The sequence below is a fragment of the Phodopus roborovskii genome, unplaced genomic scaffold (genome assembly GCF_943737965.1).
Source record: "Phodopus roborovskii unplaced genomic scaffold, PHOROB, whole genome shotgun sequence".
NCBI lineage: Eukaryota > Metazoa > Chordata > Mammalia > Rodentia > Cricetidae > Phodopus > Phodopus roborovskii.
The window spans coordinates 17,565,292-17,582,712 of NW_026126408.1; the positions used below are offsets into that span (position 1 = coordinate 17,565,292).

General features: G+C 39.5%; 1 protein-coding gene across 5 annotated transcripts in view; it reads left to right on the forward strand.

Moving 5' to 3' along the window:
- Ltbp1 (latent transforming growth factor beta binding protein 1) overlaps positions 1–17,421 on the forward strand; it is a 385,515-nt gene that overhangs the window by 259,620 nt on the left and 108,474 nt on the right. For 4 of the 5 annotated variants that reach the window (XM_051181870.1, XM_051181869.1, XM_051181868.1 and 1 more), the window contains 4 exons: positions 9,038–9,205; positions 11,690–11,917; positions 14,164–14,186; positions 17,310–17,409. In XM_051181870.1, the coding sequence (XP_051037827.1) occupies positions 9,038–9,205; positions 11,690–11,917; positions 14,164–14,186; positions 17,310–17,409 (519 nt within the window). The remainder of the gene's footprint in view (positions 1–9,037; positions 9,206–11,689; positions 11,918–14,163; positions 14,187–17,309; positions 17,410–17,421) is intronic. The other variant, XM_051181871.1, reaches the window with a different exon arrangement.

Here is a 17,421-nt window from a genome sequence, read left to right on the forward strand (position 1 = left end):
CCAAAAGAAGAAAATGTTCAACTGGATACTGAAAATATGGAAGAAAATGTCGTTAATAAAAATGACAAGAGCAAGGAGACCAACCCAATTTGGTAAACTAAGTCCATATTATGGGACCTTCTCCAAGATTCATTTTAACTACGTTCAGAAATACTTCACAGCAAAAACTCAGAATAGGCATAATCACAACAAGAGAATCAAACTGGATGAAAATGAAAAGAGTTTTCCAGGGATGGTGGCACACATCTTTGATCCCAGCATTAAGGAGGCAGAGGCAGGTGAGGCCAACCTGGTCTACAGAGCAAGTTCCAGTACAACCAGGGCTACATATAGAGAAACCCTATCTTGAACTACACCACCCCCAAAAAAGGTAGGGCGGGAAGAAAAGAGTTATTGAAATAGGTGTATTAGTCCTTTGTGGTTCTGGGAGTTAAAAACCGATTTTATTCCTTCATAAATATTTAAGCCTTCTTTAGGCTAGATTAAACGTGGCCTCAGCTTCTGCCTTTAATTGTCACAAGTCCTGAGTCACAGCAGTCTGCTTTTATGGGATTTCACTGTACTCTCTCAGTTGGAAAAGCCTGGAAAATCATTCCACAGCCCATGCATTTCAGATTTTCTGGTTCTGTTCTAATGTTCTCTGAATCTAGAAAATGCCTCTAAAGTAACACTACTGGTTTAAGAAAATGTCTCTGGAGTTTTCTTTGCTATCTAGTAGAGGTAAAAGTCTCTCATGAAGCACATATTTTAATATTATTGGAAAAGAAGCCAGGTTAGTCATTAGGGTATTTATATAATCAATATAGATTATGCAATCTCTATGCCAATTAGATTGGATGCACCTGAGGTAAAAAAGGCCTCAAAAGCCTCTTTCTCTCTGCCTCTCTCTCTACTCTCTTTTTCTCTCTCTCTCTTTCTCTCTCTCATCTCGTGTGTGTGTGTGTGTGTGTGTGTAGACACTCACTATTTGTAGACCTCAGGCACTATTTATCTTGCTGTTTTGAGACAGGGTCTTTCATTGGCCTGGAACTTATCAGGCTAGTTGGCTGGTCATTGATGCCTAGGGATCCCCCTCTCTCTGCCTTATCAGCACTGGGGTTATAAGAAGGAGCCACAGCCCTGGATTACTCTTACATGGGTTGTAGAGATGAGACTCAGGTTCTCATGCTTTCAGGGTAAGCAGTTTACCAACCAAGCTCTCTTCCTAGCATGAAATGCAGATTAAAAATATTATTTTATATTCTAATGTAAGTGGGTGTTTTGTCTCCACATATGTCTGTGCGCCATGTATATTCCTGGTGTCCACTAAAGCCAGGAGCTGGTACTGTTTCTCCTGGAATTGACATTTGTGAAACAACATGTGGGTGTCAAGAATAGAACTCAGGTCCTCTGGAAGTGCAGTCAGTGTTCTTAACCTCTGAGCCATCTCTCTAGCCCTCAAAGGCAGAATTTTAAAATATAACCGTATTTCATAGTAACCCTTCTATTAGGAAAGTAGATAAACAATGCACATAAAAAACTGTATATAATTATGCCAAGTTTAAGAATGTCACAGTAAGGTGAGGTAACTTGAGGAGTGATGCTGCATCCAGCTAGGCTCTTTGGATTTCTTCTAATGTGGCCTTGGTGTTTTTTAAGCCGCATCCTTCTTTTCCTGTCTCACATTTGATCAAGTGAAAACATTCTTCCTGATGACATGATCCTTCAGTTTTAGAAGTTTATCTCTGTCTAAACTGGAGATTTATACAGAAACGATGAAATGATGTGAAAATTACTGTCCTCTTTGGTGGATGCATGCCTTTTGTAACATTGTTACTAATTACTCCTGTTTTCTTTTTAAAAACTGACAAATGCAGATTAGGAAATTGTGCACGTAAGTCTGTTTTTTTTTTTTCCTCCTGTTGTCTTTTACTGGCGGTTCTGATCAGAAGTAGACAAGCACCCAACCTGCAGGGGTGGGAGGGTGGGGTGACAGGAATGGGGGGGTTTGGAGGTGGCTAAATTAGACTGAAATTTTCATACAAGTCACCTTTGAAAACTGGTGTAAGGATTTAGAGTGTTTGGGCACAAACCAAACTGTCGGAAATATCCAGACAATTTAGAGTATCTTTCACTACTTTGAACTACATAAAAACAAACATCTAAACAGGTTTCTAATTTAAGCAGCAATTATTGTAAAGAGCTTTGAGGCAGATCTTGTTGTAAATGACTTTTGATTTAACATAGTCTGGTTTGAATTCTCATGTGGAAGGTTGAAGATTAGGTAAACTTGGAGAACTGGCCATAAGCTTGTGAAAGCTTGACATGCCCTGATGTCTAGCATGAAGGGCAGACCTCCAGATTTTAATGAAATCGTAGGAACCTGCCAATGTGAATTTTGAAACACTTGCACAGTTTCTTAGAATTTATTTTCCTTGTCATTGCCCAAATAATTCTGAACTTATTAAACAACCCTTCATTCTTATTTGAAAAATAAATAATTCAGTTTTACGGTTCAGCTGAAACAGCTGAAATGATAAGTATTTAGAGATATTTAGTTGTTGCTAGTTAAGTGTTCCAGTTTAGAACTGAGAGTTAAAATTGAGCCCCTTTCCAGCACGGTACACAGATGTATTTCTTTCTTTTTTCTCTCAATTTAATGCATGTGGTATCATGGATGTGTGTCCAGTTCCTTTGGAATTTGTGACTTGTACCTATTTGTCCTGACTTGTTTATGAAGAAACTGTTGAAGAGTCTGAAGACAGGTGGAAAGACTCAGACAAAAACTGTGATGCTGTCAATAAGTAGGGACAGACTATGTTTCCTCATACTTATGGGAGAGTGTCAAAGGAAATTAGGGAGTAAACAAGTGCTTAGATGCATACATGTGTGCACACTCCAGCCAGGGCTTGAGTGTGCAAGCATGTGATAGAGACTGACAGCATTTTCTTAAGCAGCATGAAATTAGGGTATATCTAGGTCATAAAATGAGTGGCTGACTTTGTGAACTTGAAGAAATACACTTGGCAATGACTAAGGGGCACTGGGAAGCTCTCTGTGTTCCCAAATGCAGCAAGGTGAACACCCTCTGAGTTCTGTGACTCCAGCCAAAGAGTGCAGCCATTTGCTTTTCTTGCCTTGCCCACTTTGCCCTTTGACTTCATGTAGTCAAAAAGAAAAGAGGAAGAGGATACTGACATTTGCTGACTCTTTTGACCTGTGTTTGTGGCTTAGGGTTCTGGGACAGTATACTCCAAGCCTGCTCCTGCCTGTCTTATGGGGGAAAGGGCAAAGTTTGGACTCATCACAGCAATCTGAAGAAAAGTAGACTACATCGAGGAAGACTTTCTGCCTTCTGAAACTGCACTTGTTTTTGTGCAGGCATTTAAGCATCAGGAAATGTCCTCAGAGGGTTTTTGAGGCTTTAGGTATTCTCCATCCATCAACTTGGAGTTAACTGACAGAAACAAAAGGCCAAGGAGGACATGTGCTGAGGGACTTCTACTGTCACCCCAGAGGTCAATTAACAAAGAAGAGCAGCTTCTTTCTAAAAAGCCAGTCATATTCATATACATGATTTCTAGTTAGGTTCCTCATTCTCTTTGTCAAATGTGTTACTATTATTATTTATTTTGCACACACTGGAAATTGGAGCTAAGAGAGTTTTAGAAACTTCTTCAGATCACATATCTAATAATCAACAGTTGAGCTTCAAAGCTAGGATGTGGGGCATCCAGATTAGGTTTCTGGGCCAGCAGTTGATAAACTGTAGTCTGTGGATCACATCTGTCTGCTGTCTGGTTTTGTAAATAAAGTTTTATTGGCACATAGGCATCTCCTATATTGTCCAAGCCTGCTCTTGTAGTATTCGTGGTGGAGTTAGGATGTTGGAACAGAGCTAAGCAGCATCTGGTAGAAAATTCGGAGATAGTAGGATATTTCCTCCCATGCTGCCTCAAAGAAGACATCAGTCAGTCCAACAGAGGACCAGGACTTTTAAATAAATTTCATAAGTTTATTTAGTAATATGTGCCTCTTGCTTGATATATTGAACTGTGTAGTTCTAGATCAGTGATTCTCAACCCTTGGGTTGAGAAACCTTTGAGGGTAAAATAACTTTCACAGGGTTCAGCTAAGACCATCAAAAAACACAGATGTTTATAATACAATTCATAACAGTGGAAAATGACAATTACGAAGAAACAACAAAAATAATTTTATGATTGGGGCTCACCACAACATGAGGAACTGTATTAAAAGATTGATGCATTAAGTAGGTTAAGAACCACTGTCCTAGTTTTTAGATTTTTGGAAAGTGGAACAAAGGTTCTTCTGACACTACTTTCCCTCTACATCAGGCTTCCTTGAGGACTGAGTAGTTCTTTTGTTTGATTGTTTGTTGCCCACATTAACCCTGTCTGCTCAGGCTAGACAAGGGGAGCCTGTCAGCTTGGGTTTATTTTTTTTTTTTTTTTTTTTTTAATCTCATTTGGCTTTCAAGGAAGTCAGGAAGTCATTAAGTCTTCATCATCTGTCTTCTATTTTGTTTTGTTTTTTTCCTACCTCCTCTATGGCTACCTCTGCTCAGGGACCCTATCTTTCCTTATAGAACATGGCACCATGACCTGGGGGATAGACAGATCTGTGCTACCTGTTTTCTCCCTGATAATAGTGGTAACAATAGCAGGCATGGTGGTGATAGTCTTTATTGTGTACTTAATAAGTGTCTGACCCTATGGTAGGTATTTTGCACACATTGTCACATGTAGTATTTAGGAGATCTCCCTGAGATGTGTACTTTTATTCTTCTTGTTTTTGAAGTGAAGGAACCAGGGCAGAAAAGGGTTAAAGTGAGTTATTTTCACATGGTCCATAAGCCACAGAACTCTGTCCTTCTGTAGGCTCTGAACTGACAAGTGACCATTATTTAATTTTTGGAGAGCTCACAAGGTTCCACCTTGTAAAGATTTCATAGCCTTCCAAAACCATATCACCAGCTGGGCATCAAGCATTCACACGTAAGAGCCTGTGGGTGGCATTTCCCATTCAGAATACAACAACAATGAGTATTAATTGTCATGGAACAAATGTCAGGAATATGAAGAAACTGATCTGTTCTGAATTGCCCATGGCCCTAGGATTGAGAAACAACACTAATGTGATTAATTTTATAATCAAGCCCCATTGTGTATAAAATAGGCTCTGGTGGGATGTCTTGACATTGCTTCTGTGTGAGTGTGATTATAAGTAAGATCCAGTCATTTGGGGAAGGAAATTCTAGAGTAAAATCCTCTATGAGCTACATGAGAAATGTGTGTATGTTTTGATGAGTATACACATGCATATACATGCACTTACATGCATGTTCACTCATATGTGAACATTTGTATTATGTGAGTAGCATTAGTCATTCCAAGGGCTTTCTCTCCTTTAGGAGCCTAGGATCCTGCTGCTAAGCTGTGTTTTACTTTTAGTCTGTAACTTTTGACCTTTCATAGCTTATCTGTACAGAAGACAGAAAGTGTAAAAGGGAGTGGGGAAATTCCAGACTTTTCTATCTACCCATTTCTTTTAGAAGCAATAGTAGAGTCAGCTTTATTAGACATATTTTGTGAAGGTGATTTTGCTTGTTTTATTCTGTTCCTGCTGGAAACAGGACTGAACTCACTTATGGCCCTATGCATGCTAGTCAATGCTTTATCACTGGTCCATGCCCTCAGCACGTGTGTGGGTTTGAAACTTCAGGAGTGTTCTAGTTTTTCATCTGCCATTTACCCTCCAACCCTCAGTTCACTTGTAATGTCTTTCTTTACTTTGTTGAACTTCTGCTACTAAGCGATGATCCAATTGGGCACAAATAGAGATAGCTAGGATTTGTATTATCATAGGAACCTGAACATGCATTATGTTTCTACTATGTACCAAGTATTTAGAATGTTGTATATGGATATGACCCTATTCTTTCTAAGTAAGAAAGTTATAGAGACTTGACCAGTATATGATTTAGCATTCTTTATAAAGGAACAGAACCAACAGGGTAAGGATATGTGTGTATGAGCCAATTCCTTGAAATAAATATCCCACCCCATATAGATTATAAATATTAGAGTATTCTTTCTTGTATGTTAATGCATACTATGCATTTATAAATGCACATACATGCATGTCATATATGTTTTTGCATAAATAAGGGAGGTGATATTATTTCAAGGGGTTGGTGGACGTAAGCACAGAGACTGATGAGTCTAAAATCTACAGAGTAAGTGGCAGACTATCCACCAAGGAAGAGCTGACATAGCAGCCTGCTTCTGAAGGGCATTGACAAAATTTATTCTTGCTCAATGTAAATTAGCTTTTTTTTCCTTTTAAATTTGCCAAGTAATTGGGTAAAGCCCATTTATATCGTGGAGAATAAATATTTTTAGCCAAAGTCCTCTGGTTTAAATATTAATGTCACATAAAATAGCAACAAAACCCAACTGATCATTCATTCCAGTATCTGATTAAATATCTGGGTAGTATTGCTTAGCCTTGTGAGTACACAAAATTAACCATTATTGCCAATTAACATGAGTTTTTTATAAATCCATGAGGTTGTTCTGTAAATCAAAATATGAAAAAAATAAGGATCAGGAGAGGCAAGTGTATTAATTTTGCTGTTGCTGTTGCTTTGATAAAACACTATGACCAAGGCCACTTAAGCAAGACCAAGTTAAGTTTGGTTTACATTTTCAAAGGGTTAGAATCCATAATGTTGGGAACAGCAAGGCAGCATCAAGCAACAGGCATAGCATTAGGAAAAGGAGACTTCTTCTCCTTCTCTTCCTCCTCCTCCTTCTTCTTTTTAAATCAGTGTCCTAAAGTTGTTTCTTTATTTTTTTAAATAAATTTTTATTTAAATTAAAAACAGTCTGATTTTACATACCAACCTCAGTTCCCTGTCTCTCCTGTCCCCCCATCTCACTCCCCATTCACTCCCCAGGGTGGATGAGGCCTCCCATGAGGGATCAAAGTCTGACACATCATCTGGGGCAGGACAATTTTGAGATACCATCTTACACCTGTCAGAATGGTTAAAATTAAAAATCACCAAGGACAGTTTATGCTGGAGAGGATGCGGAGAAAGGGGAATGTTTCTCTATTGCTGGTGGGAGTGCAAACTTGTACAGCCACTTTGGAAATCAGAATGGCAGTTTCTCAGGAAAATGGGAATTAGCCTACCTCAAGATCCAGAATTCCACTCTTAGGCATATACCCAAAGGATGCACATTCATACCACAAGGACATCTGATCAACTATGTTCATAACAGCATTATTTGTAATATTCAGAACCTGGAAGCAACCTACATGTCCCTCAACTGAAGAATGTACATCTTTAAAAAACAAAACAACAAAAAAACTTATTTTACATACCAATCCCATTTCCTTCTCCCTCCTATCCTTTCGCTCCCCCCAACTTCTCCTCTCCACCCCACCTTATCCTACCTTCCATCCCTTCCTCAGAGAGCTTAACGCCTCCCGTGGGGAATCAACAAAATCTGTCATATCACTTGAGGCAGGAACAAGCTTCCCCCTGCTGCTCCCTTGACCTGCCCCTCCATATCTAGGCTGAGCTAGTTATCCCTCCATAGAGAATGGGCTCCCAAAACCAGTTCATGCACTAGGATAAATCCTGGTTCCACTGTCAGTGGCCCCATAAGCTGCCCAAGCCACACAACTGTCACCCACATTCAGTCCTATGCAGGATCCCCCAACTTCAGTCCAGAGTCAGTGAGATTGCTCTGGTCAGCTGTTTCTGTGGGTTTCCCCATCATGGTTTTGACCCCTTTGGAGAGTTCACATTCTGAACCAGAAGCACAAATTCCTGAGTTTTGTTTGTTTGTTTGACCTCAAAACCTTCCCCCAGTGATGTACTTTCTCCAGGAAAGCTTTACCACCAAAGCTTACCCAAAGAGCACTGCCAACTTGCACCCAGTGTCCCATTTAAACCATCACAGCAAGTTTCCTGAAAATTAGGGGAACAGGAAAGTAATCACCCACACTTTGGAGCCAGTCATATCCCTTGCATCTCCCTCTGCCATACATCTTAATTATTCAGATTATTCTTAGAGCATCTAATTTGGGAAGTCAGTCCTGCTGGAAAGGTGGAACTATGCATGCATATCTAAACAAGAAGGGCAGGAAGTTGGGTTGAATCGCTAGTATCAGGGGCAGACTGAGATGATACCACGAGAGAGAATAGATATAGCCAGGATGATGCAACAGACCTGGGAGGTTTCAGCAGTGTTGAGTTATCATGGAGCACTTACCCCAACTATGCATGCTTTAACTTAAGAAATACACAAAGACCAGGCTTGTATCTTGCTCTCCAATTTGCCTTGTGTGCCAGATGTCTGGGTGATGACCACTACTCATTTACAGTAGAAGATCAGGGCAAGGAGGCAAAAGTTGGATGATAACAGCCTGGTTACCTTTTGCAGCGTAGAATGAGGACTTGAGACCTTGCCTGCTCTGCTTACTACTCTGGGACTTTGTATGTCTCAGCAGGTCAGCAGCTACTCCCTGCCTGCCATTTATAGTCTTTGGCCTTGGGTAAGGATTCCTGAGCTCTCCAGCTAAACAGTACAGCTGCTGATCTGTGGTATTAACCACACTCCTGGATTTCTATGGTGCCTGGACATTCACCAGTCATTGTCCTGGACTTCTGCAGCCCAGTATAGAGAAACAATGGGTCATGGTTATGATTAATTGTAAATGACTAGGTTTGTTGGACAGGTAGGCATTTGTGGAAATGCTTAACTTATATACACATCCTATATTAATATTTGTTACAAATAGAATCCAGATAGGGACAGGGATCACTAGTTATAGCATTTGGTGCTCTGAATCAAAGGGTGATTTAATGAATGGGCTCTTAGCCAAAAAGAGTAATTCCCCTAATCTAGATGCATTTATCTTAAAGGATGGTCTCTTATCCAGGCTGTAAGGGCCATCTTATTTTAACATAAAGGTGGTATGACTTGTTTCTTCAATGACATTAGGCTTTGTTTCTCTTCAGCGGATCCCCCTGTGATCTCAGAAGAGAAGGGGCCCTGTTACCGCCTTGTCAGTCCTGGAAGACACTGTATGCATCCTCTCTCTGTTCATCTCACCAAGCAGATCTGCTGTTGTAGTGTGGGCAAGGCCTGGGGACCACACTGTGAAAAATGTCCCCTCCCAGGTACAGGTAAGCTATGGCCAGCTACACACATACATAAATATGTCTAGCCACAGGAACAAAATTACTTCAGAAGCTTGGGCCATTTTTGGTTTCCAAGTTTAGTTTTGAATGGTATATTTGCATCATTTCTGAAGAAAACATAGCTGCAGAAGCTCAAATTAGAAAAAAAGAAATAAATGTACAAAGGAATTTCCCCATTATTCCTGAGCAATAGTAGTCTTCATTTTGAATGTTTAGCCAAGAAGATAAACCCTTGCATTTTATTCTCAGCTTCCAGAGCTTGCAGACTGATATTTAAATGTAAAAAATAGGAAGTTGTACAGGGCCATGTGCTTTGCTAATGGTACACCACCCAGCATTTTACAATAATGGCCTTGTGGACATTGACTTTTTTCTTGGCTATTGAAATTGCACTTGATTTCTCTAATCAGAAATACAAAGAATTGTATTCAGTTTTGTATTTATACAGTGAAGATAGCTCTAAAAGAGATCTTGCCAAAACCATTATGAACTTTGAAGGGGGTCAAGTGTTAAAAAGTCGAGTTTTTACCCCTCAGGTTCATAATTACCCAGATCTCTGAGGGGGTAAATTTCTCTAGATACCTTACTTTTAAACCAATAAACTCTCAATCATAATCTAAAGGAATTTAAATGGATGAGAAAGAGACACAATCTGCTAGCCCCAGGCATCATATGATCAAGGAAGATGTGGTCTTTCACTGGCTTGGTGTAGCTTCAAAACATGACACCAAATTGCTTAGTTTAGAGAAACGTCCCTTATAGAGAAGTGCATTAAATCTCTAGGTCCATGTAATGTCTTAAAGTAGCAAATTACACAACAGAAAACATAGCTTACCCTTGGTACTGGTTAGAATCAAAAGGAACAATTAAGGTAAAAATGATACATTGTCAGTGGTGAGTTAATAGAAGGGGTGATGTCAGACTCTTCCCATAGGCCCTAGTGCCCTGCTGTGTGGCCTAACACACTCATCACTAAAAGGCTTTGCTATTCATAAATCTATTTCTCTTTAAGTTCCACTTTGACAAGTGTTTTAATCCTTACGGGAAGTGTAACCAAGATGGGGATTGTACATCAGGGCTACTTTCCAAAGTTCAGTAATGAAATCTGATAATGATAGTAATGATACAATTTTCATGCTTTAGTAAGTTTTGCTCCTGTCATGATTTTAATTAAATATGTGCTTAAGTAGGCAACTATGCCTTGTTCTGATCCTAGTAGATCCCACAGTTAAGTGTCTGATCCCTGGAAAGGCAGGATTTCACCATGCTTTAAAGGAACACTATAGAGTTCCCTCTTTCTCAAGGAAACATAGTTCAGTGAAAGTGAGAAATGATTTATTTTACTTTCAATTTTAAAAGTAGAAACAAAACTTGACTGTAAGCCCCCTTGTTTGCATTTAGTAATTTGCTTCCAATACCAACAGCCCAGGAATTATGTGGAGTTTGCCTCTGCCACTCACCACCAACCACTATTGTCTTTTTTTTCTACCCACTCTTAGAGATTGCTGCTGGAGCCTTGCAAACCACACACTATATATACCCTGTCTACTTGGAGGGGGAAAAAGTCATCTCAAAGATTCCTTTTTCCTGGCCAGTGTGATAGTTACGTGGTACAGAATGTTCCATTGTCCTCTGGCTAGTGAAACTGACCAGGTTTTTGCTAGTTATCATGCCTGTCTGTTCACACAGAGGACAACAGCTTGCTCTGGCATGTCCTTCCTGCTGTGGCTACTGTCTGTAGCCTACTTCATGGGTTTCTTCTCACTGTCTGAAGGACCTTTTGAATAACATGCCCCTCTTTGCCTCTTCTTCACTGGTAACCCCCATTCCAGCTATAGCACTCCATTCTGGCTGAGTCTTTGGGTTTGTCAACTGGAAATAATTCAGGAGGGTTTCAGTACCCCATTTTCCTGAATATGATGTATATCATTTAACTTCGATGTCCACTGGGCTCTTTGTTAATAAACACAGAGGCAGGGGGAAAGGGGAAAACCTGACTATTGTTAATATTGCATATTCACATATTAGACAGCTGTCACCTGTACTTAAAAATGACTGCTAGTATATATCTTTCCATGTAATTTAGTCTATATAATGGCAACTATCATATAAATTCAATATATAAAATTCATGCTAAATATATATATATATATACTATGTAATTTATATGTACACACATGTGCATATATATATGTGTGTGTGTGTGTGTGTATGTGTATCCTAGTTGGATAGGATGAAGAATTAATAGGTGAATAAATGTTTAAAGTAAAAGTAGATTTTTTTCCCTGTAAGTATGCAAGTTTATCAGGAATTTAAGCAATCTGCTTACATTTTGCATTTATTTCTAAAGTTTTGAGATGTACCTGTGTTAGCGATGACTTATTAAGAGATATTCATCATGATATTTTCCTCTGTATAAATTTGCACTGTTAGATTTTTAAAAGGAATATTTTCCCATCCCAAATCTAGCTGCTTTTAAGGAAATCTGTCCTGGTGGAATGGGTTATACGGTTTCTGGCGTTCATAGACGCAGGCCAGTCCATCAGCATATAGGTAAAGAAGCTGTGTTTGTCAAGCCAAAGAACACTCAACCTGTTGCTAAAAGTACTCATCCTCCACCTCTCCCAGCCAAGGCAGAGCCAGTGGAGGCCTCAACCTCCTTGAGGGAACGCCGGCCGGGAATGGTGGAGCCCGAAGGTGAGCTTGCATGCTGGGTGTGGGTCCTAGTTGCCCATTTCTGTATCTGTGCTTCTATGTCTGTTTTTACCCTTCTGGAGCATGGCTCTCAATGTTATTGACATTTTCAAATGTGTAATTCTTGAATGGGTGAGGAAGCTGTTTTGGGTCTTGTAGGATGTTTAGCTATGTCAGTGACTTTTGACAGTTATATGATAGTGATGCTTCCACCACACACACATACACACACACACAAACACACTATTATTGCTAGCATTAAAATGGTGTCTGAACACTGCAAACATCCTTTAGGTAATAGATATAATATGGACCATTTTCTCTGATCGAGGGTCACTGCTGAGGTGTGTGTGTGCTGAGCAGGTAATAATATTCCATGTGGATTCCAGAACAATGTCTTGCATTTGGGGGAGCTACAGTAGCTTAGTCTTTACTCCTGGAGAGGGATTTCCATCTTCGAGGAATAGTCCCAATTCATGTCTGAGTCCAGGAAGCCATTGAATTCTGCTGCATAAAGTAGAACACAGGCTTAAAATTGTTAAAGTATGGGCTGAGCTTTGGTGAAATGATGGTGGGGCTGGAAGGTGGGATAAAGCCAAGTAGCAAGCAGGTGACTAGCAAACAGCCAGTCTAAGACTCTAGAAGAGCCCTAGTGAAGTCCCTTCATTTACCTTCTGAGAAATCTAAGCTATAGTCATGACTTTCTATGTGTCATTAAAAGTGATAATGAAACCCATGGTCAAGGGAGGGGAGTCTAAAGCTCTCTAGTTTGACAGTCTCTGACCCCTCCCCCCCGAGGGATTTTCTTCTCTCCTTGGTGGATAAAACTCTGACTATTTTGATTACCACAGAAAAGCCTCACTCCTGGAAAAAGGAAGAGTTTTAGGGCTGTAAGGAATGTGTGTATTTCCTCTAAAAAATAAAAAAAGTTCTTGTTGGCTTTTGCCATTGATCCTTAGGTAAGGACTTGGGATGCCCACTTGAGGGTCATAACCTTCTTCCATGGTGGTATGGGTTTTTCTGGGCTCTGAACTTGGCATATTTCTTTCTACCCTTTCACACACTGTGCTGTAATTCTTCTTTGGGTTGGCAGAGCAGGTAGGATCTCACCTAGTGTAGTCTCTGTCCACCTAGGTTAGTGGTTCTCAACCTCTGGGTCCAGACCCCTTTAGGGGTTGGACTACCTTTTGATAGGGGTCACCAAAGACCATCCTGCATGTCAGATATTTACATAACAATTCATAACAGTAGCAAAATTACAGCAACAAAAATAATTTTATGATTGGGGGTCACCACAACATGAGGAACTGTATTAAAGGGTGGAAGCATTAGGAGGGTTGAACACCATTGACCTAGGTTGTTTATCCTTTGTTTAGAAGAAGGAAATAGGAACAAGTGTGGCTCTGCCTTTAGAATTTCTTAATAATGGGTTTCATAAGTTAGAAAGTCAGCTTCCTCCCATTGAAAGAGCAGTGGCTTTAATTTATCTGGTAGCCTCATTGCTTCTTGGAATTAATGTATCCAGCCTTTTTGCTAATTATTAAGGAGACATACTGACTCAGAAAATTCCAAGTAATAAGTGAAGTTGAGGACTAGTGCTAAGAATTTCTGAATAAAATCAAGCACTTCAAAATACAAAGACATCACCCCACTATAACAATGAGCGATTGTGTAATACTTAAGTTGCTAATTATATTGATGTTAATTCATAATTGTCTCTTATTGGCTTATGAGGTTTGGCTTTGTTTAATTAGAAAGCATGTCTGCATGAAAATAATCAGAAGGCTTCATGGAAAACTGGTTTATATAAATATGCAGTACCCATTCTCATGTCTCAATGAAAAGAATATCTCTTTATTTTTTTTTTTAAACTTGACATTAGGTGGATTTCTGAACACTGAAAGCATTTGTTTTTTAAGACAAGAGAAGTTCCCCAAGCTCAAGATTAAGCTTAAAGTAACATATCAGAAAGTGTTTTCTTTAAAATTGAGGTTAATTTTTTTAATGTTGAATGAAAGACTTTGAACATTTGACCTCTGAACTTGGATAGTTGAACAATAAATAGCACAAAAAAAACCTTTGTCACTCATGTGTAAAATTCTTGAAAGTGACAGATGACGGGGGAATTCCACATTTGACTTAATTGTTTGGGGGGAGATAATGGCTTTCTAATGTCTTTTGAAGATTGAAATATGATGAGCGAATTGTGCTTGGTCATGCTAATTCCCATCTCTCTTTTCTGGTTTTAGTGGTAACAGCACCTCCTGAAAAGGTAACTCATTCACTGTTTTTAAGTCTTCTCTCTTATTGACTTCAAGACACTTTTTAAGGATAGGGTGTTCATATGCAAGAAAATGTGTGGCAGGATTTTCTAAATGAGTGCTTCATTCTCAGTGCTCAGAAAGTGATGGCTAATCAGTTCCTGGGGTTGGGTGGAGAACACCATCTCTTGCCACAGAACCTATGTTCTGGAGAGAGTAAAACGATGAGCAGAGTTCATAGGGTCAGCTAGCTGCCTGGACAAACTGTGCAAAGGAAGACTGTTTTGTGTTCATCCAATTATGTATTCTCAGTATATAAATGAGAATATAAAATTAAGTGAGACTCTAACTAGTCCAACTAAAATTTAACACAAGCCTTTGGATAAAATTAGATCAAATTAGATTGAAGACAGCACTTACCCTTGAAAGCCACAATAAAATACATGACTGTTGTTTCTTAGACGTTCTAGAGAAAATTTGATTAGTTTTGTGTTTAGGAACATGAGATGGGAGTAGGAATACTGAGACTCAATAACAGGAAGTGTGAACATTTGTTGACTTGATGTCCTGTTTGTGTAATATTGCATCTTCTCTGCTCCTTCTCATGCCTTGAATCTTTATTTGATAATATGAAGATTATGTAATTATTAAAGGTTTTTCATTTATATATCACTTGTCCAGTTGCCAGGAATATATTAGGCGTTTAAACTCATATGGGGTCATGTAGAAATAAACTATTTCAAATGATGTTTCAATTGTTATTTGTAACATATGTTAGCATATAAGTGTTAAAAGAATCCAGAATAAGGAATGGTGGATGTGCAGTGATAACACTTATATCTGGATAAATCGTGGTATATTGAGCCTGAAAGAACTACAACAGATCTGCATACTTGCACAGCTGTGGCTCAGTTAGCATCTTGAATGATGGGAAAGGTACAGTAGCTTGCGATTTTGTTGATTCTGAGTGTAACTCCGAATGATCCAAGGGGAAAAAAGTCACTGAGCTTGTAAGTATGTCTGTCAGTTGTCTAAACAAACCCATCATAACTCAGCTTTGATCTTTTTATGCCCTAGTTTTCTGAAACTGTAATTGAGAATAGGAAAGAAAAGATACTGTCTCAAATGATAAGGCATAGGGTGAGTGAGAAAGACGCCCGATGAGAACCTCTGGCCCCTACGTGTGCACACACATAGGAGAAGATACATTGCAGGCACAACTGTACATGCGTGTGTGAGTGCATGGGTACAAAAGTACACACACACACACACACACACACAGAGAGAGAGAGAGAGAGAGAGAGAGAGAGAGAGAGAGAGAGAGAGTGTGTGGCGGGGGGTCTAATCAGAAAGAGATCGTGAACATTTTTCCTATATAGTCTTAACTTCATTTGGCTGTTTTCCTTGTACAGTTAAGACCATCCATTTTAATTTAAAAGGGGGTAGTTGGGAAGGTGAATGAAATCAGGATCTGTTTAGGACTGATACCTATGTTTCATGATCTTAAAGATAGATGTGGGCAAAGGAGGTCAGTACAAGAGTGAGACATTTACATGTGTAGGTTTAATTGACAGCAGCAAAAATTAGGTTAGAAAGGGAACTTAGTCCTACTTTGACTGGCCAGAAATACTAAGTACACTTGTAGTCAGTGATAGATACTGGTCTGGGTCTCTGCCTATTAAGTGGAGAAGTAGTATTAATTAGGAAGCCTACTCCTAAGTTGGATGGGGAGATTCTGCCTATAAACCTCAGAAGTAAGCCCATTTGTGGGCTATCCTTTGTTGCTATATGCCATTGGGTACGAGGAGAAGATACAGAGACTGAAGGAGGCCATTTTTCACAAGTCACAGAAAGTCAGTCTGCCTTAATACAGAGAGAAGGATACTCAGGGAGATGTAACGAGTGGTCAGGGTTTCCTGGGTGGCTGTGTTGAAGGATTAACTGAAGAAGAATGACTGATAGCTTGAGAGGCCAGTTAGATGATGCAGTAAGATAAGCATGAGAAACGAATCCACTCAGGACTATGGATTAGAACAGGGTAAATCACCAAAAGAATGCTGAATATTGGCAGGTTTGAGAGTGCAGAATGAAATAGGAAACCCTAAAATGTGACTACATCTAGGTGGGATGGATTACTATGGGCAATGACAGAAAGATGAAGTTGGTAGCAGAGGCTGGTTGATTTTTCAAGGAAGGGTCAAGAATGGGAGTATTAAGGTATTTGTAGCATGTCAAAAGTTACTCTGTAGGAATTCCTCCCTATAAAACTGGGTTTTGATCAAACTGTGAGGATATCTACTGTAGTTACTGTAGTAACTAAATAGAGGAGATAGGTCTAGAGTGAAACCAAAGTCAGGAAGTGGAATTTCAGTAAATGAAGCCAGAGAAGAAAGATGTTGGGTAACAGTGAGGAAGTAACTTGATGAATGCATTTAATGAGGCATTGTGAGCTCTCTGGCCTCACGCTGGTATAAGCATGAGCCCCTACAGAGCTATAGCTGAAGGCTAAGCCATGATGATGGATGGATTGTTTTCTTTTCTTCTTTTTTTCTATTTTTGCTTGAGTTAGAAGCCTCAAGTCCTCTAAGACTGCAGTTGCTATTGCTATGGTAGCCTGCCACTGCTGATAGAGAGAGCCAGGGGATGCTACCTTATTAGGTTTGGAGCGAAAAAAGGCTACAGTGACTGCCTGGCTTAAAGTACTTAAACTTAGTGGATGTTCTTTATAGCTCAGTTGCTGCATCTATTATTCATTTAATCTACAAAATGTGGCCGGGGGCAGAGCCACCTGTGAATGCATGGATGTTAAGTCCCCAATTAGGGTTTGTGTTTCCCAGTTGGAGATCAAATGTGGAACTCAGGGCCAAGGTCATTGCTTTCAAGGTTTGACTTTGAAGTCTGAGGAAGTAGATGAGAGCATATGTATAGATAGCACAGTTGCTAAAATAACAATTTGGCATTGTAACAGCACAATTTTTTTAAAGTTACATGTGTAGCTGTGTATCTGATCCTATGACATTTTGCCTCTCTGAGGATGTAATTAATTAAATAAAAATAATACTGCATGAGAAAAATAAACGTAATTCCCACTTTATGTCCCTGTCTCTATCTCTCTCTGAAAAAAAACCACCCAGGAAATACCTTCACTGGATCGAGAAAAAAACAGACTTGAGCCTGGGCAACCCCAGCTCTCCCCAGGCATTTCAACTATTCATCTGCGCCCCCAGTTTCCAGGTAACCTGTACT